Source organism: Phalacrocorax carbo, chromosome 3, assembly GCF_963921805.1.
Source record: "Phalacrocorax carbo chromosome 3, bPhaCar2.1, whole genome shotgun sequence".
NCBI lineage: Eukaryota > Metazoa > Chordata > Aves > Suliformes > Phalacrocoracidae > Phalacrocorax > Phalacrocorax carbo.
The window spans coordinates 47,671,540-47,698,240 of record NC_087515.1 but is presented as its reverse complement, the minus strand read 5'-3'; the positions used below and the strand labels follow the sequence as shown (position 1 = coordinate 47,698,240).

Below are 26,701 nucleotides of genomic sequence, written 5' to 3'. Positions count from 1 at the left end.
AAAAGCCAGTGCATGGGTCATTCACGTTAAACTGACGCATGGTAGGCAAGGACCTGAGCAAAAGAGGAGCTGAAGGGGCAAAGTTTATAATTTTTAGACAAATGTAAAAATCTGCAGTATCGGGTAGTCACACTGTTACAGCAAAGACTGTTTATGACATAAAAGCTCTTCTCTAATTTTCACAAAGTTTGGAAGAAAATCTGTGTGTCTGGTTTTTTTTTTTTCCCTGAGTTTTCACCCTGTGGTAGTGGCTTCATGAAAGCAGAAGTTTCTCTTGTGCCCACTCAAAACATCTGCATATTTACAAATATTGGCCTGGTCCTGAAATACCCTGAAGCTGAGCCTGACCTTATGCAAAATGTTGTATGGGAATCAATAGGGAATCGTTACATGACTAAGAACTGCTAACAGCAGTTATGGCTTCCCCTCAGAAACTGAATGTTTCTCCAGGATGCTTAGTACAAAAGTTTAAAACCCATGATTTAAGAGAGATTTGTTTTGGCAAATAGTTTTAAATTCGTTGATGTCTGTAGCAATGATGTACTACTTAGCAACCCTAGATAAATTTTACTCCCTCTGAAGCTCCATTCAATTATTTGTTGACTGAAAGGTAAGAATGACATGAGCTTTATTTAGTGACTTTTTAAATTTTGTTTTTGTGCTTGTGTCATTTTGAAAACCTGTTGTTCAGAAATTACTTTGTTTCATTATTCCTTTACCATCCACCCCTTTTTAGCGGTTGAACCTTCTTGCCATTCTTTATGGCCCTTTTGGTTAAATATTAGGCGTGCTTCGTAAAGTGCCCTTACAGATGTTGAGTTTACCATCCTTAATTAAGATATGAAATCTGTACGTTAAGATTTGTAAGTCACCTAAATTGTGGAGTGACATTTTTCAGAATGGAGTTCAAGGGACTGTTGTTAGAGCCATATTCTTGAAAAAAGCAGAAATGCAATTGTTACCCTAAGTCCTCAATCAGTTTTAATGATTCTCATCAGACCCCTGCTAACTATAGTGCTTGAGTTTTCTTGCTAATGTCCTGGAATTCCAAAATAATTCTGCGTGTTTCTTGCCACTTATTATAACCACCTGGAATGCAAAGGGGCAGCAGTATTCAATCAAAATGCATAACAATAAATGAAGCATTCTTCACTTCGTGCTATACATGCTTGCATAAAGAAACAGCAAGATGAGGGAGATGGTATTTTCTGCCTGAAAGTCTTTCAGACCTTTTATGTCACGTGTGTTAACTGTCATTTGAAAGTTGCCAGCAGCAGACTATCTGAGGAGTTTGGTTGCTTGTCTCAGTTGCTGATTTCTTTCTTTCTTTCTTTCTTTCTTTCTTTCTTTCTTTCTTTCTTTTTTTATTTTCCCTGTTTAATCAAAATAGAAGTTTTGGAAGAACTGCCAGAAACAAGTGGGAAAACAGCACGGCGTTTCTTCTTTAATTTAACTTCCATTCCTAATGAGGAGTCTATCACCTCAGCTGAACTCCAGATTTTTCGGAAACAGGTGCACGGAGGTTTTGAGGACAGCAGCAGCTACCATCACCGTATTAATATTTATGAAATTATAAAGCCAGCCACATCCACCTCTAAGGACCCTGTCACAAGACTTTTGGACACCAGGTTGGTGCATCATAATGCAAGTAAATGGGAAAGTTTTGATGTAACGCCAGCTGTTTTGAGGTGGATTGCACATGGACAACCTAATCATGGGTTTGTGGTAGAGGTGGTTCACTTGGACAAAGAGAACAGTGCCTCCAAGAGGCATGTTAGGATTAGCAGGTCTTTACATCAGGATGAAGATAGCTGGTCTCAGCTCAGGCCATTATTAGTAACGTTTGGGCATGATGGCAAGGGACACCCGCTTCATAAAAGAGAAAAGCGTCAAGCGAAACACAAACAGCGTAAACGCCACAAATACAGTTGCAAAAGGCATCCGTTATATGTGGACTTCAATGATGTGGGGTGGAATGACTGGATTGTTGCCCCACCGGGGTATAGTGCCTTTTACTGCCATGGGGAATGTCCTTTTCCACTGGCAGATCATCTAAACTCAACAAACCATGCCATTGTTCAGACTTTGGTCAATTCAGTGAATTCCAAAATCCCCAAGGCTTGCTGTGTGCCGACAGAACTGAGTGCTATTTCCATGCTCTACCTTGATGAGAATGAAAAAGTTGTATTAAAGAACTATCAAGATATGGTTGTGGAGGGTTGTGGGTGCCGCTAACACAGCAAATATATAAGAAAAATAGAAAAAAAAAAAAAGAAAAAAAAAAAGAAAAGCTGACACTTTAATATTTCCCAATGAAGACTTTATTTATGTAATGAAATGGAAAGAAAAAAAAACACAACTATTTTGAAAATATATTTATGTCTACGAAAAAGTTGGGAAAACAAATATTTTAATCAGAGAAATATTCCTTTAAAGATTTTAAATGTATTTTAGTTGTACATTTTATATGGGTTTAACCCCAGCACATGAAGTATAATGGTCAGATTCTTATTTTGTATTTATTTACTATTATAACCACTTTTTAGAAGAATAGCTAATTTGTATTTATATGTAATCAAAAAGAAAAAAATATAGGGTTTGTACATAATTTTCCAAAATTGTAGCTGTTTCAATTGTGTGTATTTAAGTTGAAAAGAATACATGGAAGGTTACTATGGCAAAGTGCATAGCACATTTGCTTTCTGCTGTGCTACTGTTAAGGTCACAAGTTCAAGTCCAGAAAAAAGTGGATAATCCACTCTGCTGACTTTCAAGATTATTATATTGTACAATTCTCAGGAATGCTGCAGGGTGGGCTGTCCAATCCATGAGAACTGGCATCCTCTTTAGGTGGAACATTTGGATAAGAACCAGACGTTGCTGATCTAGTATAAATACTGCTATTCCCAACTAATTTGCAGTGTGAATATAAGAAGGGCCAATAGAGATCCTGCGGGAGGTGGGGGTGGGGGAAGACTGAATCCTTTCTAGACCTACAGAAAACTGAATGTTTGATGTTTCCTTTAAAAGTCCTTCCTTTAAAAGTCCTGGCCAAATATAAAATAATAAAAACTAAAATGTCATCCTTTTTTTTTTTTTGTGGTTATGTATGCTAAAGAGGAATAATTATCTTATTTGTACCGGCCCTTGTCTTTAACAGTTGGAGAAGTATTGCATGCTTCCTCACCTCAGATGAGAGCTCACTTCTGTGGAGAGTTATAGTGAAATTAATCTTCAATTTTTGCCCTACATACAGCAAGCTGTTGTCATATGCAGGATCCTATCTAACCTCAGCTGATGGCTTTGTGGTTTTGCAGATTAGCTTGTCTTCCTTTCCAGGGTTTTATGTTTGAAAGCTCCCCCCCCCCCACCCTTAAATGTTTATTTCAGATAACAAATCACAGAGCTCTCGTATTTCTTTCTGAAAAGTCCAGTCTGTAAGAAAAAATGGTTCACTTGCGCAGTCATCGCTAGGGTAACTTGTGCTTACATCTCCTTACTTTTAAAATCCTTTGTGTAAGGTTGCATTTGGCAAACGTAGCATTAAAGCTAATACTTAGTTGTGCCTGTTGTGCGTTAAAAGACTGGTATGGCAGCCAGGTTATTAGCTGTACATGTGGGACGAGCATGCAAAGGCTGGGTTGCTTGTTGTGTGAAATTTGTGCTCAAATAGTAGAGCAGGAAAGTAGCTTAAGTTGGCTTCTTGGTGATCGCCTGCAGCCGGGAACAGAATGAAATTGTGTTAGACTGCTTAGTGGTAAGTTCCTGCCTATTTCAGGAGCTCTCCAGTGTCTTTAGTGGATATATAATGGCTCTGCGCTGATACCTCCAGACATGTCAGAACCCCCTCACACTCCGTGGTAGATCCATTTCTGGATTTGGTAAGCTGAGGCAGCACTTCTAAAGCTGTGTGTAGAATTGGCCCATTAGAGACCTCTCTAAGTCAACCCTGGGAATCTCTGATTTGGGCCTCCTGTTAGCCTAACTTGTTATTAACACAAAATTCCTCTCTCTCAGAGCCCTCCCTAAACTCCTCTTTTTTTTTTTTTTTTTTTTTTTACCAGAATCATTAGGGTTACAGCGAAGGTACTTAATGGGTTTGTTGCTCAGAAAGGCTGACTTGATGATGTCTCATAGGTCATCTTATGGAACAGTTCTCTACTGTTAATCATCACAAAAAGCAATGGGTACAGGGGTTAGGAGAGAAAAAACTAATTTCCTGTTGGCTGCTTCAGTTTTGTGAGCTTAAAAATATCGTAGGCTGGGTGTAAGTTTCTGTGGCGAGATTAAAAACTTATGGATTTCTTTGTACCAGAAGTATTTTTAATAGCTAGTAGAGAGCAGTCCACCGTTCTGCAGTTTGGTTCTGCTTATCTTTGAGAGGTAGCTGATGTTATTGGTCATGCTGATACTACATAGTATCCTAGGAGTTCACGGGGTGGTTTGCTTTTTCAAAAGACCAGGGCTGTTTCATTGGCTAATGTTTTTAGCGAGGAGCATTATACGTGCAGAAGTTTAGTTTGCCTTTTGCTTGTTGCCATCTTTAATGGTGATGAGTGAGTTTATGGCTTGTGCTTTGGGGAAGGTTGTCAGTTGCAGGATATGCCACAGTGAAGGTTCTTAAAGAGTTCATTGGTTGTTTGCGATGCATGGTAGTGCTAGTTCAAGTACGCTAGTGCTGCTGTGATTTATAACCTGAGCTTGCAAAAGCTGGACATAAAGTGCTGAAAAATTGAAGATTGCACCATTTATGTGAGCAGGAAAGGTATGATCCCAAACCTGCTGAAATCAGTAAAGACCCCATGGCACTTCTAACCAGATCCTAAACTCCAGTGTTGCAAGGCTTAAGTTTCACAGCATCTAGTCCCTCACATGTAACTGCAGAATTGGTTTTTCTAATGTATCTTCAAATCCTTAACCCTTAACCTCTCTCTCTTTAGACTGGAGATGTGAGAGTGCCGCACTGAATAGTTTGTTTAGGATTAAAAAAAATAAACACACCAGACTTTAATACATGAGTAGGAGAAAAGTCTCCTAGAGATCAGTTAGGTTCCTGAACTCTGCTAAATAGGGTTGATGATCAGACAGTCATTCTAAAAGATTTGGGCTTTCTGACATCATCCAAGTCTGATAATGACCACTAAATAATTCTAAATACTAAAGATATGCTGTTACCACAGTAGTCCGGTACTTATTTTAGTTCTTTAGTTCTTCTTAATGTTATAGTGGTCTACAAGAAGAAATGTGGCTTTTTTTTTTTTTTTCCCTCTTAAGAGGAGAAAAAGCAGAAGATCTGGAAGGCAAAACTGCCTGTGGTACCCTATAGCCTGTTTCCCCTAAACATATTGCTTCTAGGCACTTTTATAATCTATAAAGGCAGAGATTGTGATAGATAATGTCACCCTTTGTGCATTTCAGATAAGCATCTCTCTAAACACAAATGTGATCAGCATCTCTCCTTGTCCTTTTGAGACTCAGTAACAGCTTTGTCGAGTGGCTTGATAATTTTTGCGCAAAATTCAGTTGGACTTCTGTGGTCAACAACATGTAAAAATGACGTGGGAAGATCTTCAGTTGAGGTAAGCTCTCCCGAGAGCATTGGCCATTTTCACTGAGCAGGATCTGCTCCGCTGTGTTCACCTGGGCTCATCATGATCAGGCACTGAGGCCTTTCCTGCTCATATGATAATGGGGTTTGGGTGTCCACAGGCTATCACCTGCTTTGCCCCGTGCTAGGCAGTCAGAGGTCTTACTTGTGCAGTCAGTACTGATGAGGCTTGGAGAGGAACATGATTTATTGTACTCTCAGCTTTGAAGAAGGAGCTCATCTGGACTGCATTTATATTAGACACACTTTGCTACACTATTGGAAGAGGGTAATTATTGAACTATTTTATTGTACAGCTCTTTCTAAATTGTTGATTTTTGGGGGGTTTTTATGGATTTCAGGAGGCAGCTAATTGCCATATGGCAGCTTGATGTTAATGTTTTATGAAGATCAGGGTAACAAAAGTTTATGAAAAGCTTTTGTATAGTAACTGCAGAGTTTCAAGAACTGTTTTATACTTCCTGACAGTGCAGGTCTGGCTTAATGGTTTGTTTTTATTGCTTAAGAGTGTAAACCTTTCTTTAGCCGATGTGTGGAAATTATATCCTCATCCCGCATTACGCATTTCTCATTGCTCATTACTCATTCCCTGCTTTCATTTCTGCCATCTGTAATCAGAGCTTTACTGTTTCAACTGCATGCAAAATACTCCTATCCTTTGCACAGTGAGATACTTTTCCTTAGCACTCTCCCACCCTTTAAAAAAAAGGGGGGGGGTAAAAAGGGGGAAAAAATGAGGAAAAGTCTACTCAGTCTATATTGTTTTTCTCTGTTTTGGGTGGAGTCTGTCTTAGATTCTGGTTGCTACATGGTTTCTGTAGTAACAAGCAGAGAAAAATCCAAGACTGAAAAGGCACTTTTAAAGGTGCCATATCTTGCCTGAAGTATTATTTATCTAATTATGGATATGGAATGTCTCTCTTCTCCTTTATATTAAGGCTACCCATTTTGGTAGGGCAGACTGCTGCTATGAGAACTTGATAACTTGATTTGTTGTGTTCTTACAACACGAGAACATGAGAACCACGAATCGTGTTCCCAGTTGATTTAAGCTGCTCAAAATAATGATGAAAAGCCAAAGGCATTAAAATGTATTTTTAAGGACATTATAAATGGTTGTTACAGGCACAAACCACTTTGTTTTTTAGTTACATAGGAAAGAAAAAAGAAGCCAGGTTCAGAAGGACACTTGGATTTTACATATTATTTCTGTAAGGAAATTGTTGGATAAAGCTGACAGTCTTCTATTTTGCTAGACTACTATGTACAAGGAGAAAATCCCAGCTCCTTCAGAATATATCCTTACTCTGCTGCACCCCAAACTTTTTGTTTATTTCTCCTAAGAGATTTTGCAGGTGCATGAGAAAGTAACCATTTGTGCGTCTCTGCTACATTTGTGCCTTGCTTGGGCATAAAAAGAATTCAAAAAGTTATTGTAAGATTACTTCTTTCCTGTCTCTCCAGTACTAATCCTTCATTACCTGTATTCCTGACAGCCTGTCTGCAACAAGCAGTAATGGTTTCCTAAGGTGGAGTTTCCTCTCTTTGGAATCTAGTCACCTGTCAGTGCCCTCCGGGATTTAGCAACCTTCCATCCACAAGCCTTGTGTAATGGTCACTTAGAAAAGCAGGTACACCGGTTTTGTCCTGGCTCTGTGTCCTTTAGAGAGGCAGATTTGTCCCTGCCTTCAGCAAGAATCTTAGTTTGGAAAGGGTCTGAAGGCTTGCACCTGATGCGTGCAGCAGGAGACACCTCATAACACCAGGGATGGTGTTTATAACTTGCCAGAAGTCTGAGGGCCAAAGCTTATTTGCATCTGTATTTACATAGTGCTGTGGAGGCACTCAGCTGTAATACGTGTCCGGGCTTGTGCTGCCCTCGATAGACGAACAGAGGCTGAGAGTTACAGAATCACAGAATGGCAGGGGTTGGAAGGGACTTCTGGAGATCTTTGTGTCCAAGCCCTCTGTTTGAGCAGGCACACCTAGAGCAGGGGGCACAGGAATGCGTCCAAGCGGGTTCTGAATGTCTCCAGTGAAGGAGACTCCACAGCCTCCCTGGGCAGCCTGTTCCACTGCTCTGTCACCCTCACAGGAAAGAAGTTTTTTCTCATGTTTAGCTGGAACTTCCTGTGTTTCAATTGGTGCCCATTGCCCCTTGTCCTGTCATTGGGCACTGTTGAAAAGAGCCTAGTCCCACCGTCCTGACACCCATCCTTTAGGTGTTTATAGGTATTTATGAAATCCCCCCTCAGTCTTCTCTTCTCCAGGCTAAACAAACCCAAGTCTCTCAGCCTTTCCTTATAAGGGAGATGCTCCAGTCCCCTGATCATCTTGGTAGCTCTCGGCTGGACTTGCTCGAGCAGTTCCCTGTCCTTAAACTGGGGGGCCCAAAACTGGACACAGTACTCCAAATGTGATCTCACTAGGGCAGAATAGAGGGGGAGGATAACCTCTCTCAACCTGCTGGCCGCACTCTTTTTTTAATGAATCCCAGGATACTGCTTGACTTCTCCAGAGTTAGGAAACTTGCAGTGGGTTAGCTTGGTTCTCAGCTCATAAGGCAGGGTAGTGATGAGATGGATTTTTGCACTTCAGAGTTCATTCTTGTAGGGGCTTCTGCAAAATGTGCTTGGCTGCCCATAAAGAAATTAGACTGGAGCCACTGGCTTAGGCCTACAGTTGGGTGCATTGGCTTAACTCCAGGAAAGAAGCAGACCTGTGGCTTTTTAGTTTGAAAAAAGGCAGGGATTTCTGTGCAAAGAATTTGTAGGTGAGGGAAGTGGGGAAGGACCCTTCAGGTTCGTGAAGCTGAAAGTGTTAAAAGTTTCTAGAGCGACTTCAGGTAGAGAGATCAGAGCAGCTAATTGATAACATTCTGAAAGTTCAGGTTCCCACAACAGCTGGACTGTGGCAAATTTACTATTTAATGAGGCTGATAATCCCATTAGAGATTACATTAAGAAGGTTTTTCTGGGAGATCACCAAGAAAATTATGAATATTGTACTTTAGCTTGGGTTGTAATGCCAAGGCAATGGACAGCTGACATGTACTTCTTGCACTGCAGGATACTGTTTCATTCAGTGTGCCTCATTAAAACAGAGCATTCAACTCCAGCGGTGTTTCACTACAAACAGAAGCAAATGTATCATTATTATTATTATTACTACTATTATTATTACTATCATCGTCATCATCCTGGAAACAACATGCAGATTAAAAGATGGAAGTATCAACCAGATCTGCAAATCAGCACAGCCCTACTGACTTCTTTCTCAGACGATCCGGTCCTTTTATTAAAGCAAAGCCTCAGAAGGCAGGGTGACCACGTATGAAAAATAATGTATTTAAGGTAACTATTGACATAACTCCAGTAGCTTGGAACTTGCACAAAACCATTTTTATGGCATCCTGCACACCCTAGTGATGGGAAAGTGTTGTATGGAATAATGACTCTGTAACCACAGACTTCAAAAGTATAGAATGTCTGCAGCATGATGGAAATAGCTGTTTCCACATCAATAATATACACACAGGCATACTGAAGCTTAATTGCAAGGCCAGTGGTGATGAGAGGGGGGAGGGATATCTGACTACGGCTGCACCAAACACATGGGCTGAGCAGAGTGCCTCTGCTTTGCAGCCAGAAATAATGATTCATTTCGTTGTAATCTTGACTTTTGCATTTTTCTCATGACTTATTGATAACTTTGTATGGGACTTCATAGACCAAAGGAATTATTGACTCCTTAGGAATTAGGATGAGAGACAGGGTATGTCTTATTTCTTATAAACATCACTCTGGTTGTTGTTTTAAATTATTCTATTTTAAGGACAGTTCTAACACATATTTTTATGCTTGCATTTTCTCTCTTCCTTTGAAAGAAAAAATCTTTTACTTAAAAGCAGTCTCTTTATTTAAGGGCCCAGCTTTTTTGTCCATTTTCATGAAGAATCCTGATCTCCTAGTTGGCATCAGAATGTTAGGGTGAAGGAAGTTTCAATGTTGCAAAGTGTTGCTGTTGAACCAGGTTGTAATGCACGTGGAGGCTGTCTTCCCAGCCCTTGTGGTTGTAAATACAAGGTGGGCCCAGTAGCTTTAAGTGAAAAGTAAGCAGTTATGTTCTGCAAAATACTCTTTTAATCTAGGTGTTCAAGGCCTACATGACTGGAATGGCAAGTACATTGTCATTTTACTGCTTTCAGTGTACCGATCTTGCAGGGTTACTTTAAAGTTTCCCCTGCTGGAATGTCGTGGAGACATGGAGCCTGAGATTCTTAAAAAGCAAATTTCCTCACAGTCTCTGGGGGAAGCCTCAGAATGCCACCTCGAGACTCAAAGATCAGAAGGAAATGGAATTCAAGTTCCCCTTTTCTTAATCACTGGTATTTTTAAAGGCCATCAACATTTTTGGTTTCTTAGGATTAGCAGTAACCCATGTTCTAGATGATGTTATCTAGATGAGGGGAGGATCAAAGACTAATTGATTCATATTTCCTGGTATGGTGATTTTTAAAAATTTTTTTTAGTTTTTATTTTTTTTTAGAAATAGTTAATTGTAACTACTTCTTGACACGTTGGGCAAAGAAGTCTCCCATGTTTGCAGATGAAAAGATTTTTGTCTTTGAAAATATAACGCAAATGTACCCTAGAGGGCAGAGTCATTTAGAGAGAGATCCTGCACACCTGCTAACTTACTGATTCATGCCCACTGCAGAGTTTCTTGGTGAGAAGGACCAAGCCCCGGGAAAATGGTGTTGGGAGTGTGGGTGGAGCCTTCTGGTTTTTGTCAGCAGCAAAAGTTGAGAAAGTAAGTGGCCTGTGACCCTGTTGTGTGCAGGTTCTGACACAAAAAAACCAACAACAAACAAAAAAACCCCACCCCAACCAAACAAAAACCATTTAAAAAAAATCAGTAGCTTGTGAACAACTCATATAACCCAGCAGGACATTCTGTCGCTGGTAGCTATTGCAGCTCCTACCTGCTGGAGGGTCTTAGCCTTTTTTTGAGGGTTAGATTTAATTTTCAAATAGAAGCAGGTTAACTTATGTTTCATATTAAAGAACTTAAACCAGGTGCTGCCCTTTCTAAGAGCCTTCTTGAGACCTGAGCCATGAAGTAGGTTACTGCCAACTTTTCCATCTAACTGGTGAGGAAAATTTGTTGTTAGGCCTTTCTCTGTGAGCCTGAGCATCTGGGAAGGTCTTTCCAGCTCCTCTTGTATGCGAGTACTTCCTTCAGGGCTTCAGGCTCCATTCCTCTCTTCTTTGTGCTATTAATCTGAGGTGGGGAAAAAAAAGGGTCAAATACCGGGACACTTTGAAGAGTGTGCCTTTACCAAGCTTTGGTTTTTCTCTCTTCCTGGAACTGTCATTACATGATCCTGGTTTTCTGAGTCAATTGTTAGCCCAAGGCCAAATCCTTAACCTTGGGCTAGATAACAAAAGCACAGCTGAGGTGATCTTGACTCCTTTAAAAAGGCTGTCTACTCTTTGATGCACTCAGAATGAGACGCATAATTCATTTTAGTCCCAAAGGTTGTTCTTAGCATGGGAAATTAGCAACCTTCGTGATAAAAAGTGAGCATGTTAAGTGTGTGTGAGCGCGTGTTTTATGTTGATCTCTGTCTTCCATTGCATTCCATGTTCTGGAGGGCGTTGGTGTGTCTAGGGAGAACGTGAGCCTGAATCCTACCTGGGAAGTTTTACTTTATGTGACTGCATTGGTTCATACCAAGGCCCGAAGACTTTGTGCTGCTGACAATAGGGATCAGAATTTGGAAAGCCCAGCTTTCTGACTTGCAGCTCTAAATGAGAGGAGTGTGTAATTGGAGTGTATGCTCAGGAGAAATTAAGCTGAGATCAGGTTTATTAATGGATATCAACACCGTCTTGTACAGTCCTCTTCTATGCAAAGTCCACAGAGGCATGAGAAAGGCCAATGAGTGTCATACAGTGCTGATGTCTGACAGTGTCATATGCAGAAGCTCTTCTGGCTCTGTGGTGTGGAGGCCTCTCCTACACGTCCTTTCTGAGCTTTTTCTGTGGGAGAGGACTCTTCCACCATATGCTCTGTTGCTGAAGTCTCAGTGCTACTCTGAATGACCTTGAGGGGTTTTTTTGTACTGTAGTCTAGCAAGCCTGATGGCAAGAAACATAGCATCACTGGTGGCTGTCATGTCAAGTGGGCTTAGTCACAAAAGGTAGCGGAATTCACAGCTAAGCTGATAGCAACGAGACGGGCTTTGGTGACTAAACCTCTTAAAAGGAAATGCTGCTAGTCGAATACTGCATCAGAAAAAAGGGGCAATGTAGCAGCAGGGCCACCAGACTAAGGATAGTAGAGACAGGAAGCTTTATTCTGCCACGGAGCTGGATACACCATTGGAAAAGTCTCTCGCTGTCATTGTGTGCTAATTCTCAAATAGCTCTTCCCTGCCTCATAAATGTTTTTAATTATAAGTACCTTAGAGAATTTGGAGATGCCCAAATGCACTGCTGTTTATCCTGTAGCGTAGAGATAGCTACATTATATGGCATAATAACAGATTTCGTCCGTTGGTAACCAGTTTGCATGTGGACCAGGTCTGGCCAGTATTAAATTGGAAAGCAAAGATGGCTTTGTGATTAAGGTGCTGGAGTGGGATGCTAGAAATCTGGGTTCAAGTTGTGGGTCAGCCATAAACTCCCTGTGTGACCTTGAGCAATATAATTATTCTGAGACTTCAAAGGTATCTAAACAATTTGGACACCCATTTTCCAGCCATTTTAATTAACTGGGATGCTTTGAAATGCTCAGCTTTAATCTCTCTGTGCCTAGGATTCTCATTTGTAAAATCAGGATAATAATATTTCCTTGCGCATGAAGAGGATGTGTGCATTAATGATTGGGAAGTGTGCAGCTACTCAAAATGCAGCAGATATGGAGCTTGCAAGGAGTTTAGGGAGTGGGGAGTATGCTAAGTTTTGCAGGCGTGGGGCTCAAATACATATATGGGTGCTGCGTGCAGGACAAACTTAGCCTATTTCAGTGAGATTTGTTTACATGTGGGCATAAACTGGGGGATAGTTACTTACCATGATATATTGCTGTCATATTGGTTCATGGGAGATAAATACCACTGGGAGTAAACTGCGACCAAAATATTTACTGAGAGGAACAGCTCATTTATTCAATATTTCATTTAGCTCCATAACAACATCTTGCTGTTTCTCTAGTGTCTTGCCATTCTTTAATAGTGAATATTAAACTTTTATGAGAGAAAATGACTAGTTATTAACATTTCCATTTCTGTAGCTTTACTTTATAACAAGCCATACTCCCCCTTTAACATCACCTACGGTTATGTCCCTTTGCCCGGTGTTACATGATTGTGTAATGAAAAGCCTGTAATGCACACAGGCAGAGGGAAGGGTTAAAAGAGCCGAGGGAGTCTTTAATTCCTTCATTTTCTGACTTTTGTGGGTTTAATACACAATCTTAACATTCCATTAGTAAGTGATTGCTTTTTTTTTTCCTTTTTAACTTAAGAGATTAAAGGTTCCTTCAGATTTTACATTTTTTCACTACTCTCTTTAGTCATGTCAGTTTTGTGTGCTGGGCAGGCAGGAAATGAAAAGCTATCCTCAGTAACCGTTGATGCTACTTCCAGAGCCGAATGATGGATGTCTAGGAGATGCCTGTCCGTATGGGGCTGCTTTTCCCAAAAGAATGTCAATCAGAGTAGAGAGTGGCCTTGGAGTAGTGCTTTGCAAGTTGCATGCTGTATAGTGTTATATACTGCCAGAACATCTGATCCTGCTTGTAACAACAGTTATTGATATATCAGTGGTAAATATATGTTGAAATGAGGTTTCACTATTTAGATATGAAGAGAAGGCGACTGCTGATTTAAACAGCTTCCACTGAATGCATTGCGTCTGTGACTTCAGTATGGATCAAATCAGAGTCCTTTTCATTGCTCCGTGCACTGGCTTATTATAATGGCTGCTTTGTAGAGAAGAAAATATGACACACTCACTTCTTGTTACAATTAGTAGCATTATGCTAGGGTGGCAATGGAGTAACTTGTTATCTATCATAAGGAAGTCTCAAATCTGGCTGTCAGGATATGCTTTTCTCCTGAAATGTACTTTTCGAAGCAACCATGAACCAAGTGCTGCTTTAATGTGCTGACATGTATGCTTGCAGGATAGGTGACCAAATATTTCTCAGTTGTATTCTACAATCTGTATTATGAACATCCTGAATATTGAAGGGCAAATTTTCCCTCAAATCTTCAGTGGAAGAAGATAGTGAAAACTCTGGTTGTAGTTTTCACTGAAAACCAGCGATTAGTGTTATAAAATGGATTTGGGGAAGTAGCTGTTATTACCCAAGATCTTCCTATTACTTTGATTTAGTTTTTTTCTGAAAGAACAGGTAAGAAATGCTGACAAATTATTGCTTCATACTGTGTACAAGCAAATATCATACTATTTTATGATTAGGCTAAGTAAACATTTTTTCAGGTAGTTTCACCTTGGAGAAGGTGGTCATTTGTCTGTTTGGTAAATGCATAGTTTAAAAATAAAAGCAAACAAAACAGGAAAGAATCATGTCTAGATACCAAAAGTTAAAATGACCTTGTATAAAGAAAATGGGCTTGGGTTTCTCAGGAGAAAATAATGCATTGAATTAACTGAAAAAGATAAAGCTAAGAACAAAATATGTTAATGGGTTTTTTGTTTGTTTTTTACCAGTGGCCCAATTCTGCAAAAACTTATGTTCTTATTAGCTATTTTGTATTCTAGGCCCATGAAAAACTTTTGGGCAAAACTTAATTACTATATTGTTACAAACTTTGATGCCTGCCCAACTTTATCCAAGTTCATGAACCTTTTGAACAGCGGTCCCCCTCATGCCCCTGGGGTTTTGGAGAGGGATTTATGGTTTCAAGTACAAAACAGTGTGAAACTTGGCACTTTCACATGGCCTGAACCCTGATGACTCCAGGAGCACTAAGCAAAATGAGATCCTATGAGCTCAACCAGCTCGGAGGCAAAGTAAAGGTTTATTGAAACTTGCATTAACTTGAACTAAATTCCATTAAAAAAAAATCTGTCCCATCATTGCCTTATCATTAACATGGGGGAATCCATCCTGCATGGCTGTTGTGAAGATAAATTCAGTAAAATGCATGAGGTGCTCAAATAAGAATGGTGGCAAGGGTAGTGTCGGTGGGGTTAAGGACTTCTGATATGTAGGAAGGAGGTCAATGATCAGGAGATATGAATGTATTAATTGTCAGTGTATGGACAGGAGAAGTTCCTCTGAGTTCCTACTTGCCGAAGAGCCAGGGCAGGCCAGTCTTTAGGTCTGTTTGACAGGGTAAATGATTCACAGTCAAAACAGGCACTCATTTACATCACCAGGCTTTTTCAGAGCCTGTGCAAACTACGAGCTGTAGTTCATACTGAAGGCCAGGTTTGCCTTTTGCTTACTCTGCTTTCAGTGGGGTTGAAGGATTATGAGTGGGAATTTGACTGAAGGTCTAAAAAACTACTTGCCTCCTGATTTATAAACCAGCAAAGGTGCTACATGCAGCCAGTATCCATTAGAAAGAGAGTGTCAAGTTCCTAATGTTATTCAGTTGCAGTTCTGCAGATCCTGTCTTTTTTTAATAAGAATTGAAGTCCCTGGCAGTCACTGGAATTGACTGGTGCTGGGGATTGGGCCCACAAGGTACAGAAATATTTCTTCCTTTACTCATTTCCTGGCCTTGCCCTCTGGACTGTCTGGCTTCGGAGCTTTTGTCATTCAGGTAGGTCATGTTATGCCTCTTCTTACCAGGTCCTGAAACGAGCCAGTGTTGCTCACTTGCAGGCCCAAATTGGCTGTAAGTGAATACTTCAGGCATTAATTTTGTTGTAAAGAGTTGCATTGCCTCTGCTTCTACATTGTGTAAAATACTCCAGGGATCCTCCACAAGTGACGCCACAGCTGGTTTTGTTAAAATGGACCCCTTTGAAAGTGGCTTGTAATTGTTGCATTTACATGGTATGGATTCCAACTGTGATCCTACAGTGTACCTGCGATGATAGTACCTCGGCTTATAAAGTCACAATAGGAATATTCTTCTGTTAACATGTGCAAAAGTCTGGTTGTCAAGAAGTGGGTTCACTTTTCTGACACTAGGTTAAACCCTTTTAGGAGAACCATAACCCTCCCCACATCTACTGGAAGGGCAGTGTGATGGAGTATAAGCAATTCAGGACAATTACGGAGTGCGTGAGGGACAACGTTTTGATGCTGGTGCTGGATGAGCTGAGTGATGGAAGTGCTGTGCTGGACCTGCTGCTTACAAATAAGAAAACTGTTTTGGAGTGACTTGGCTGCAGTATCATGAGATGGTTGTTTAAGAACCTGAGGGAAGTGGGAAAGGCAAATAATAATCACTCAAAACTTCAAGCATGTGGACTTCAGCTTGTTCAATGAACTGGTAGGCAGAATATCCTGGGAGTCTGCCCTGGAGGGCAGAGAGACCCATGAAAGTTGCTTGATCTTCAAGGACAGCCTCCTCAAAGCACAAGAACAGTCCATCCTGATGTTCAGGATGCTGAGCAGGTATAGCAGGAGGCCAGCTTGGCTGAACAGGGAACTGATTTCAAATGCAAAAAGAAAGATTATGGAGATGGAAGCAGGGACAAGCAACCAAAGAGGAATAAAAAAATGTTGCCTGGGCATGTAGGAACAGAGTTAGCGAAGTCAAAGCTCAGCTAGTGTTGGAACTGATGAGGTTTGTGGAGTATAAGCAGATCATTTCTATGTGTATGTCAGCAACACAAGGGAGACCAAGGAAGATGTGAGCCTTCTGCTGAATGTGGCAGGTGATGTAAAGGCTTAGGAAAAGGCTGAAGTATTCAATGTCTTGTCTTGGTCTTTATTGGTGAGATCTGCTTTCGGGCCTCTATGCATAGTGGCAGAGTCTAAGGGAAGAGGTGGTACCTGAATTAATTAAAGATCACGTAGGTAAATGTGGCACATACAAGCCCATGGGGCTGGACAGGATGCATCAGAGGGTGCTGAGGGACTGATACTGTTTAATGTTTTCATCAGCAACCTGATCAAAGAGTCAGAGTGCAGGTGACATCAAGCCAGGAGAAGTGGTTGATATGCTGGAGAGCAAGTCTGCTGGCCAAAGGAACCATCTGAGAGATGAGCCGGAAGAATGGGCCAACAGAAATCTCCTGAAGTTCAACAGAGATGGATGCAAGGTTGTGCTCCTGGGACAGAAACGCCTCATGCCCAGCTATGGGCAGCATCTCTGTACCCGGGGAGCTGTCGGACCTGTACCTGACAGACAGACACCACATCCAACATATGTCAGTGACGTGAATCCTGCAGGAATGAAAGCCAGCTGTGTGCTGGGCCACCTGGGGGGGACTGACCATTCCCCTCTACTTGCACTTCTTAGGATGACACTGGGGTACTGTGCTTGGTTTGGGACTCTTTGGTAGAAATGCTGACAAACTGGAGACACCTGAGAGCAGCTGTGGTGGTTAGGTGGCTAGACTGTGTGACACATGAGGAGAGGTGGGGAACCTTAATTTATTTAGCTAGGGGGAATATGATTCCATGCTTCCATGACCCCAAGGGAGACTATAGAGCAGATGAAGCCAGATTCTTCTCAGTGGTGTAGAGTGGAAGGACAGGAGGCAGCTGCCACAGATTATATCAAGGGGAAATCTGACTGAATATAACTAAACAATACTTCACAGCAATAGTGGTTTAGCACTTGAGCCCTGAGAAGTTGTAAAATTTCCTTTTTTGGAGATTTCCTGAATTTGACTAGTTAAGGCCCTGAGAAACCTGATCTAACCTAAAGTTGGACCCCCTCTATATGAGCTTGGAGGTTGGATGAGATGACCTCCAGAGGCCCCTTCCAACCTCAATATTTCTGATTTTGTGACATAGAGAAAAAACATTGAGCAAGAGCAATAGATGGAACATCAAAGTAGTGAGTTCTTGTTTCTCTGCATACCATGTTATTTCTAGTTTGTGCTCCATTTAACAAGCAGAGAAAAAGGTAAAGCATGCTACTTCCCCTCACCCCCCCACCCCCCACCCCCAAATCATCAAAGATTTGTAGGCAGGAGGTCTGCTGCAGTATGCAGATTAGGACATCATATTTGTTGAAACATTGTGTCCAATATCAATGAACTAAGATAAGAAACAACTGATCATTTGTTTCTGACAGGCATGTTTTTTCTCATAAATATCAGTTTTGAATGAATCCTAACAGTAGGTTTAAAAAGATCTTCATGTAGACAAGAGACTATGATGCTAGCTTTGATATGAACTTTTATAACAAAAATTATTCAGTACCGGATAGTAAATTATTTCAGTAGAAAAATTTACTTTGAAGTATTTTGTATGTTTTCTCACAAAAATCATTGCAGCATGGATGAGAAGATGATATAAGGACATCTTTGTCCAATTAGAATAAAAAATTTAAAAAGACAGCAAACTATTTGCAGCCACTGACACCTGTTAAAATCCAGGTCCATGCTAGAGTACCCAGCTTCTGCTGAAGTATGTACGGAGTGTATTTTTATGTTTTAAGTATGACTTCCCATCCTGGTATTTGCAGGTGCATTGTACTAAAGTGAACACAATCATTTTGTTAATTGCAGTTCAAGCTCATTAGGGAACTATAAAGGCAGAAGAATGAATGTAACCGTGCATTAAATGGTAAATGATTTTGGGGTGGGAAGCAGTCAGGTGTGTTGCCCTAGGCTATGATTTTCCCCAAATTAACATACATAGCAAAGAAACAAAGAATGAGGCGGGTGGGAAGAAAGAAAGGCCACAGGTCACCAAAGCAAACCTCCCAAACTTCAGTGACACTGAAGGGAAATGTTAGTTACTGAAATGTTGAGAATCTAGCTGGTACTGGCTCACACCAGGCAGTTTTTGTATTGGTTTTGGTTCATTCAGACCAGATATAGTGAAGTCCAAACCAACTCAGCGTTGCTCATGTAGTTAGCATGTAACTGAGCAGAGTTTTGGAAGGTTTCTCTGCAGCCTGCAAGACCTCTCAGGTGCACAACGTTAATGACTTTTATTACAAAAATGGACTTGAGGTGGTGTATGCTTGAGCAAATAGCCAAACATTTCCCCTCAGAGTTTTGATGGAAGACTTGTAAACTTGAAAATGTGTTATCACAAAGGTTGGTTGCTTCCATCTCCCTACCAGACTCTCAAGCCAGCAGGGATCCATGGGTTTCCAGATGGTTGTACAAGCATATTTTGCTGCCTCAGAATAATATTATTCCAGTGAAATGAAAACCTTGGCCAAGACTTCAGATCTGAGTAGCAATACGGAGTGTCTCAATGTTTGGATGTCTAGATGGACATGGCTCAAAGTGTAATTTTTTCTGATTGCCATGATTTGGATCTCCTAGAAAATCAGGCTCCTTCATGTTGCCTCTTGTTTTCCATTTTATCTTTGCTTGAAGTGGAAATACTTGTTTTGAGAAAGGAGGAAGGTGCTAGGAGAACTCAATGGAGAACTGAATGAAAATTTTCCCCTGGAATTTTTTCAACTGATACTGTATTTTATGTAGAACTCCGTGGTTTTTCTTTTCTGTTTGTCAGTTCCTGTCCGTTTCCTGAAAACACTTCCATGTGCTGCTGCTCTAGTGAATTGTTTAACCAGTCACCAAAGTTAAAAGTTTCATGAATTTCAGAATATGTCTTTAATATCTTAGTAGCAATTGAGGTGCAAATGACCTGAGGTTTTTAAAGCTTTTGGAAATATAGCTGGTTTCTGACTAGTCCTAAAAAAATTCCTTTGATAGAAAAGAGAGAGATGAATACTATTATTTATCAATGTTTATATATGGTGAAACTATATACTCCCCTTAGCCATTGTTAATTATATTTGGTTCAACTTCTTTGACCTGTAGTTGTATCCCAAAGAGAAAATAGACACCTGTGGACAGTGTTCTCTCAGAGCTTAAACATAACTATGAAAAGCAATTAGTCTGAATTAACAGAGGTGTGTATATTAGTCATGAATTCTATAATTATTCAGGAAAATAATACCACTTTTGTGGGACTCTCAAGCCCCCAAAGTGATATAATAGGAAGATTAATATTTTTCCTCCTCTCTTGCATGTCTGGTGGTGCGTAGGGTCAGGGAAGAGCTTCTGGGATGGACATGGTTGAATCTTTTCCAGCAAATCCTCTGTTCTTTGAAGTATCAGCTTTGGCAGCTGCTGCCAACTTTACTGTCCAACATGAGACCAGTAAAACCAGATTTTGCTGGTAGGCCCAGTCTCCAAGATGGCTTCCTTCTGTAGAACCAAATATGGGCAGCTAATTTGCTTTTGGGTGTACATTGTATTTAACAAGATGGGTATTTGTTCCTCACAACTTAAACACAAAGGTGTGTACTCTTGTCTACTGTGTCTATTCCCAATTAATCCACTTGCAGTTCATTTTAGCACATTTTGTTATTTGTCTATTACATATAGTAGGTCTGCAACGAATATGTGCAGCTTTGTATGTCTAAAATGAAAGTTGTCCGCTTGAGGTAGACAGGTGATGAGCTGTTCAGCCATAGCCAGGTGAAGGAACAGGAAGAAGAAAAACCTCTTGCCTGACAGCTGATCAAAAGTATTAATACTGAAAAACCAAAACAAACACACACCCACGGCCAGACTGGTATAAAAGTCATCTTTATTGATGGCACGTGGGCAAATATATTGGAAAGAAATACTTTTTAAAATATTATAGGAAGGAATTTCAGCCTTCGTGGGGTTTGCTCTTCTTATGATGGGTGGATATGAAATATAAAACTTCCCAGAAGTTTGCTGTAAATGAGGACAAACCCGTCTCTTCACTTAACAACGTAGAAATTTCAGTGGCAGTGCTGCTGTGTGTGTGTGTTTATGCACGTATGCGTGTATGGCATGTGGTTGATGTGGGGCTGGCACCACTAGATTTTTGGAAAAAGGAAAAAAGTTTTGCTTGCCTTGAAACAGTAAGATATCTGCCAATTTGAGCAGCTCTAGCACCACTGTGCTGTTGAGATTTGGCAGGAGAGTGACTTTCACTTCGTTTTCCTGCCAAACTTGGCCACTTAATGAACATTTCAAACCTCTCAGCTTACACGTGCTCGGCCGATGTTTGAGGGAAAAATCCCATCCTTGCAGAGCCGGCTTGGGCTTCTCCCTGCTGTGCAGGGGCTGCTCTCCCACAGCCCCCACCTATGCTGGGTCTGTCCCTTGGGGAGGTGGGGGGGGGCACGGGCAGGAGAGGAATTGCTCTGTAATCACAGCTGTATTTTCAGGATGGGAGTAATCTCAGGAAAGCCTGCATGTCTGGTTGAGTATCTCCCTCTGTACTCATGGGACGGGGGGTAGATATTTGCAAAGAACTCCTCTGTCCCCTTGATGCATAGATACATATGGAATAGAGCAGAAAAGAGAGCAGGAGACTTCTGTATTTTGGGGAGGTGGTAGAAAAGTTTGTGTTCAGCATATTTCCTTCCAGAAACTTGAAATGGAGCTGGTAATTCCTGCATTTTGCCCTTCTCAGCAAGTGTCCGCAAAGTCCCCAGACAAACAAAGCATGTGCTCAGCTCCCTGTCTGCACAGCAAAAGGCAGTGTGCTCTCCTTCACGCAGGTACTTTGTTAGCTTTAACTACTGGAGGTCTCTTCAGTAATTCCAAGGGTCCCAGCCTTGCTGGAATTTGCTCCCAGTTATGCAGTGGATTTTTGTAGCTTCATTTTGACACACACACCCCCTGAAGTCAAGGACATCACATGTGTGTGTGCAAACTGTATTTAAAAATGCTTTGGATATACCAAAATTATCTTGCAACTTTAATTCTCTTTCCAGCCCTGCTCCCATCTTCTGTGTTATGATACAGTCTTTAATTAGACCACTACAATTACAGACCTGCTTGGGGAATGAATCAGGGTTGTGTGGTAAAAGACACGATTGTCCAAAGGTCTCTACCCCATTTCTGGCAGAAGTGGAAAGATGAATGGTGAATGAGACGGAGGTTTGTGGAAAGAGGAAAAAATATTAAAGACTGTTAAGAAGTACACTAGAGAATTAGCACTTTCAGTGCTTCTGCCAGAGTGATTCCAGGCAAGTTACTTAAACCAAACTCTTCATGGGTGGTCACTAATTAAGTGTTCCTCATATTCTGGGTATCTGACTTGAGACCAGGGATCTGACATGAAATCCTGAGCAGCCACAGTTGCAACAGAAGCTCAGGAGAGCTGCAGCATAGAAAATATCATCGTAGCGCTCTGGAAAATGAAAAGCCATTGCCATGCCCAATTGCAGTGTCCCCACAGCCATGGATCCTTCAGCTCCTCTCTTCCTTCCTTGCTTCCCAGCCTGTGAAATTGGGGAAAGGTTGTCCCTTCACTTTGTTAGGAAACATCAAAGTTAAATTCAAGTTTGTGATGTGCCTAAGTAGTAACGTCAAGAGTGCTGTAGCAAAAAAGATGAGGACATCGCTAATTCTGCCGCTGCAGCTGGGTTTGAGTCATGTGCAGCAAAGCAGGCCTGGGAGCATGCAGTGCGGACCAAGGCTCAAACTGATTGCTGAATTGCTTTGCAGGGTCAGACCAGCCCCTTCCTCACCCTGCTCGAGGCTGGGGCAGTCACCCTGCGGTGAAAATAGGAGTGTGGTCATATCGCTACAGGATGTGTCATCATGCGCATGCATGAGGGGAGGTAAAATTGCTCCATTTACTGTAATTCTGTCTTTTCCTCACTTTAGAGTACTCGGCTTTGCAAGAACATTAAGTTTTCTTTATCTGTTTTGTGATTAACAAACATCCCTATGCACCCCTCAGCAAAGGAATGCTTTCCTAATAGTCCTTTAAGGCAGAACGCGCTGCATTAGTGGCTTGTTATTAGGAAGAAAACTTGGAGGCACAAATGTTGATCTTTAACTGCACAGCAGTTTATGGCTGGATAAAAGGTTTCTGAAAATAGGTTTGATTTAAATAAAACAACTATCTCCACTTTAATTTTTCATGTGTGAACACTTCAGAGAGCGATTTTGTAAACTTCATTACGACGCATGCCATTGCGTGCCAAATTATAACTTTCAGGATCTTTGAAATTAGGCATCTGTTATCTCTTGCCTGGGGTTTACTTAAGGAAAACAAGAATTCAAAACATGAATGTGCACAATCTTTACAAAAATACTGATGTTTACAGTTTGACCTTTACTTTCTAGTGTTTACCTAAGAGCTAAGTATTTGGAATTATGCTTTGGCTTATAAATGTTTATCATCTAATAGGAATGATATCAGAGTTCTTACAAAAATAAGAGTTCCCTGGAATAATTTGACAAAAAAAAAAAGAACAACAGCGAGGGGAGGGGGGGGGGGAAAAGGCTGAAAGAAAGGATTCGGACTTTCTGGCATTGCTGTGGTTTTGATTGAGAACAGTCACCCCAGGGCAGGTGTCCCTGCCATGCCAGAAGCCTCTCCTTCATCGGGTGTCCCGGACTGCTCCTGTCCCCAGCTAAAACCCAGGGCCGTCAGGGAGGCCCTGAAGACCAACCCTCAAAGCTGGTAGCAGTATCCTAGCTGGGGAGGACATGGGGCAAGATGTGAAGTTTAGCTGAGGAGTGGCAAAGGTGGAAGCAGGTACAGCCTCAAGGAGATGCAGTGGTTGCAGCATGGGGATCTGTGCAGGAGATGAGTGCAAGGCATGAGGCACAGCCTGTGGAGGGGCAGAAGTAGCATGAGTGAAGGTGCAAGCTCATCCCATATTATATGCCTTTTGAAAGTTGACACAATAGCAGAGGGGCTCTCCTGCAGCAATATAGGAAAACCTACACTGTTACTTTTTGTTGCTCTGTTTTCCTACAAAATTATGTAGAAGACTATGGGCTCCCTCTCCTCCTGAGATTGAAACAGGTGGAATTTCTGATCAATGTTTCTGAGCAGCTGAAAGAGGGACAATGAGATGGTGGTATGTTGGGGGAATGGGAATGGGGCCAGATATGGCGTATGAAGGGCTGAAGACAGCTCTAATGTAGCTCTAAGCTTACACTTTGTCTCCCTTACCATACAGCATCCTGCTTTTCCAATTTCCTGAGCACATGAAGTTTCTATCATTCTTTGTAGGAGATACTGGGGTCTTCCCTTTTCTGTAAAAGTGGTGCTTTTCAAGATACCTTTTTCACACAGCTGCAGGAAGTCAGTAGGAATTCAGTTTAAGAAAGGTGGCTCAAAGTGCCATTACTGTGTTCTTTTTCTCTGCTGATATAAACATGCTGAGGTGGTGTTTGGATTCCTCTGCTGTTGGTGAGGACAACTTTGGGTCAGTCTTTGGCCGGTTTCTTTTATCAATTCTGTTTATTGATGGGCTTGTCGCTTGCCTGCCTGCTTGATTTCTTTCCCTTCTTATACTGTTTTTTCACAGAAATTAAAAGCAAGCAATTCCACCCTCTCTCTCCCCAAGAGTGGCACCCAAGTATTTCCAGATACGATACAGCTATAAAGCTCAATGCGGTTGTTGGCTCTGTCAATAGCCTGGTGAATATGGACTTACTTCAAGCCACACCCATGATCTGGCATATTCCTGTTAAGAAACAGAAGTTTATAGGAACAGACTTTACTGCTGCTGCAGCATTTTTTATTACCCTAATGCACCATTAGTGTGCAACAGTGCCACCATGTAGAAGGAAGGCCTAAAGTCAATGCAAATGAGGCCAGTTCTGGTTTCTGCTATCTTGGCCTCAGATTTTCATGTCCTGTGTAAGTGGGTGGGCTTTTGAAATGCTCTTGAAGCAGTTGTGGATCTTGGGGTGTCTAGCTTGGTGGGGTTTTTTGGTTTGGTTTGGGGGCTGGTTTTTTTTCCAGCTGCACACATCAGGCCCTGTTGGTTTTTAACTTTAGTTTTGCTCCAGATGCAAACTCCGTGATCTTAATCAGCTGTTTTCCAATTAGCATGCTGTGGAGAGGAAGAGGATTATATTTATAAAAGGTGGCTATTTTTCTTGAAGTAGAGAGCAAAGTAAACCTTGGTTTACTTTGAGACCATCAGGCACAACTCAGCTCCTGAGGCTAAATATACCTGTGTTCTTCCTCCCCAGCTTTCCTGTGCCAGTGGATAGCATTTGGTGGGTCAGGACAGGGCTGTAAGTGATGAGATGAACACAAGGGTATTTCTTCTACTGCATTGGCTTGCAAGGGCCCTTGAAATGTATAGTGTTTAAACCTCATTCTCTGCTGAATTTCTGAGTTTGGACAGCTTAGTTTTTGATGCTTCTGCACTGCAGCTTGTCATCAACAGTGCAAGCTGGAGGTAAAACACTACTGTTCTGACTGGATTTTTGTACTGGAGTTTTTTCACTGGCACATTTGGCTACAAAGGCTGCGAGTGAATGGCGAGTCATGCCCAGGCATACCAAGGAGCTCCATTCAGGTGGTATCCCCATACTTAATCACTTTGTTCCAATCAGGGAGAAACATAGTTGAAACAAATGCCACTTCTGAGTGAGGAAGGTGGCTGAGCTGAGCTATGGAGAGCTCTGGATCAGTGGGAGCACCCGCAGTGGAAAGCACATGGATGTCAAACCAGTGAGATGTCAAGGGACAAAGAGCCATTGTGAGAACTGAGGTAAGAGGGGAGGCTTTGCCTGGCTCTTGCCCTTGATCTGAGGCTGGACATTTCTCGTGACCTACTCCATCCCTTCTTCCAGTTTCTCTGTGCAGTTTGATTTGCCCAGCTGGAGCAAATGGAAGATGTCAGACTCCTACTTCCCTGAGATCATGGCCCTTGTCACTGCCCAGAGGAGCAGCATTGGCCACAGGACTGCTGATCCCATTGGCCTTGGAGGTCTCCACACACCCTTGGTGATGCTGGGGCAGCTCTCAATCATGGTCCCAGGGATGAACTTGACTAAGCAAATTTTGCTGCTGATGGGGTCACTGGGGATTTATTTAATGTAATTATCGTGAAGTTCCTGCAGGCCTGGCTGGGTGAGGAGTGTATATGAATTTCCAAAACCTTGGAGAGATCTTTGCATGCACTATTCCATTTTTTCGCCCTAATTTATGGCAAGAAAACAAAATGTGAAGCAGATCAACAGGTTTTCTGCCAATGCTTCCAGCATTAGCTGTGATTCATCCTTGAAGAGATGTTCAGAGATTCAATAAAACCTCTTCAGGATCTTGGTTTGAAAGGTGTGCAGGAACAGGGAGCGAGAGGTTCTTTACAATGTGACGCCTTCCCTTTCTCTTCAGGAACAGGGTTGATAAATTCTGTTTCCTGCCTGCCTTTGAAGCTAGGTTTTTTTATGTATATTAAATAGTGCTCAGCCATATATTCTGACGTGGATGGGCTTGCAGGATGGATGGTAAGGAAGACAGGTCCACCTCTGTTCTGTCCCCCCTGCATAACCTTACACTACAGAGTAAGAGCAAAGTGCATATAAAATGAAACTTTTTGACCTCAGATGACATTTTTTTACCCTTGTTCTCACAGCACATATGATAAACAGCCACTGTAATTCAGAGGAAAACATCTTAGAAATAGCATTTTAAGCAAGTCTTAATGTAATTCTTCCAACCTCTTTTGGGAAACTGAACTGTGTGTAGATGTAAAGTCAAATTATTTTTGACCCAATAGATATAGAATAGGTAGAAATGCAACCATAATTCCTTAGGTTACACATATGTCAGAGTTTATGATAGAGGCAAAGCTGCCCATAAGCTTGTATAGAGTGGAGAGCAACAAAAAAATCTTCAGAGGTATCAAGTTAGATTCTAATCTCAGTTACAAGAGATGCAACTCCAGTGGTTTTGGTAAAGCTATTCCTAATGGATATGGGTCACTTAGGGCAGAATTAAACCCACCCAGTTTTACAAGTATTTAATCCCGGTTCATATGTAATAATAGATGAAGGCAATGCCAGTTTGGTCCAAGTGCTTGAGGCAGCCTATGGACGTGCCAGCTGGAATCATCTGGCCACAGGAAAAGCAGAGATTCTCAGCTTTAAGACAGGCCTGCAGACTGTTAGACTGGACTCACGTGTTTATTCTAGGAATTATTTTCTCTAG

The 26,701-nt window shown here is 41.5% G+C and overlaps 1 protein-coding gene across 7 annotated transcripts in view; it reads left to right on the top strand.

Moving 5' to 3' along the window:
- BMP2 (bone morphogenetic protein 2) overlaps positions 1–26,701 on the top strand; it is a 123,549-nt gene that overhangs the window by 2,524 nt on the left and 94,324 nt on the right. For 6 of the 7 annotated variants that reach the window (XR_010372121.1, XM_064446807.1, XM_064446808.1 and 3 more), the window contains exon 3: positions 1,391–1,628. Coding sequence is in view for 6 of the 7 variants with exons in the window: in XM_064446807.1 (XP_064302877.1) it covers positions 1,391–1,628 (238 nt within the window). In the remaining variant the exon portion in view is untranslated. Of the gene's footprint in view, positions 1–1,390; positions 3,084–26,701 lie in introns of those variants that run through there. The other variant, XM_064446802.1, reaches the window with a different exon arrangement.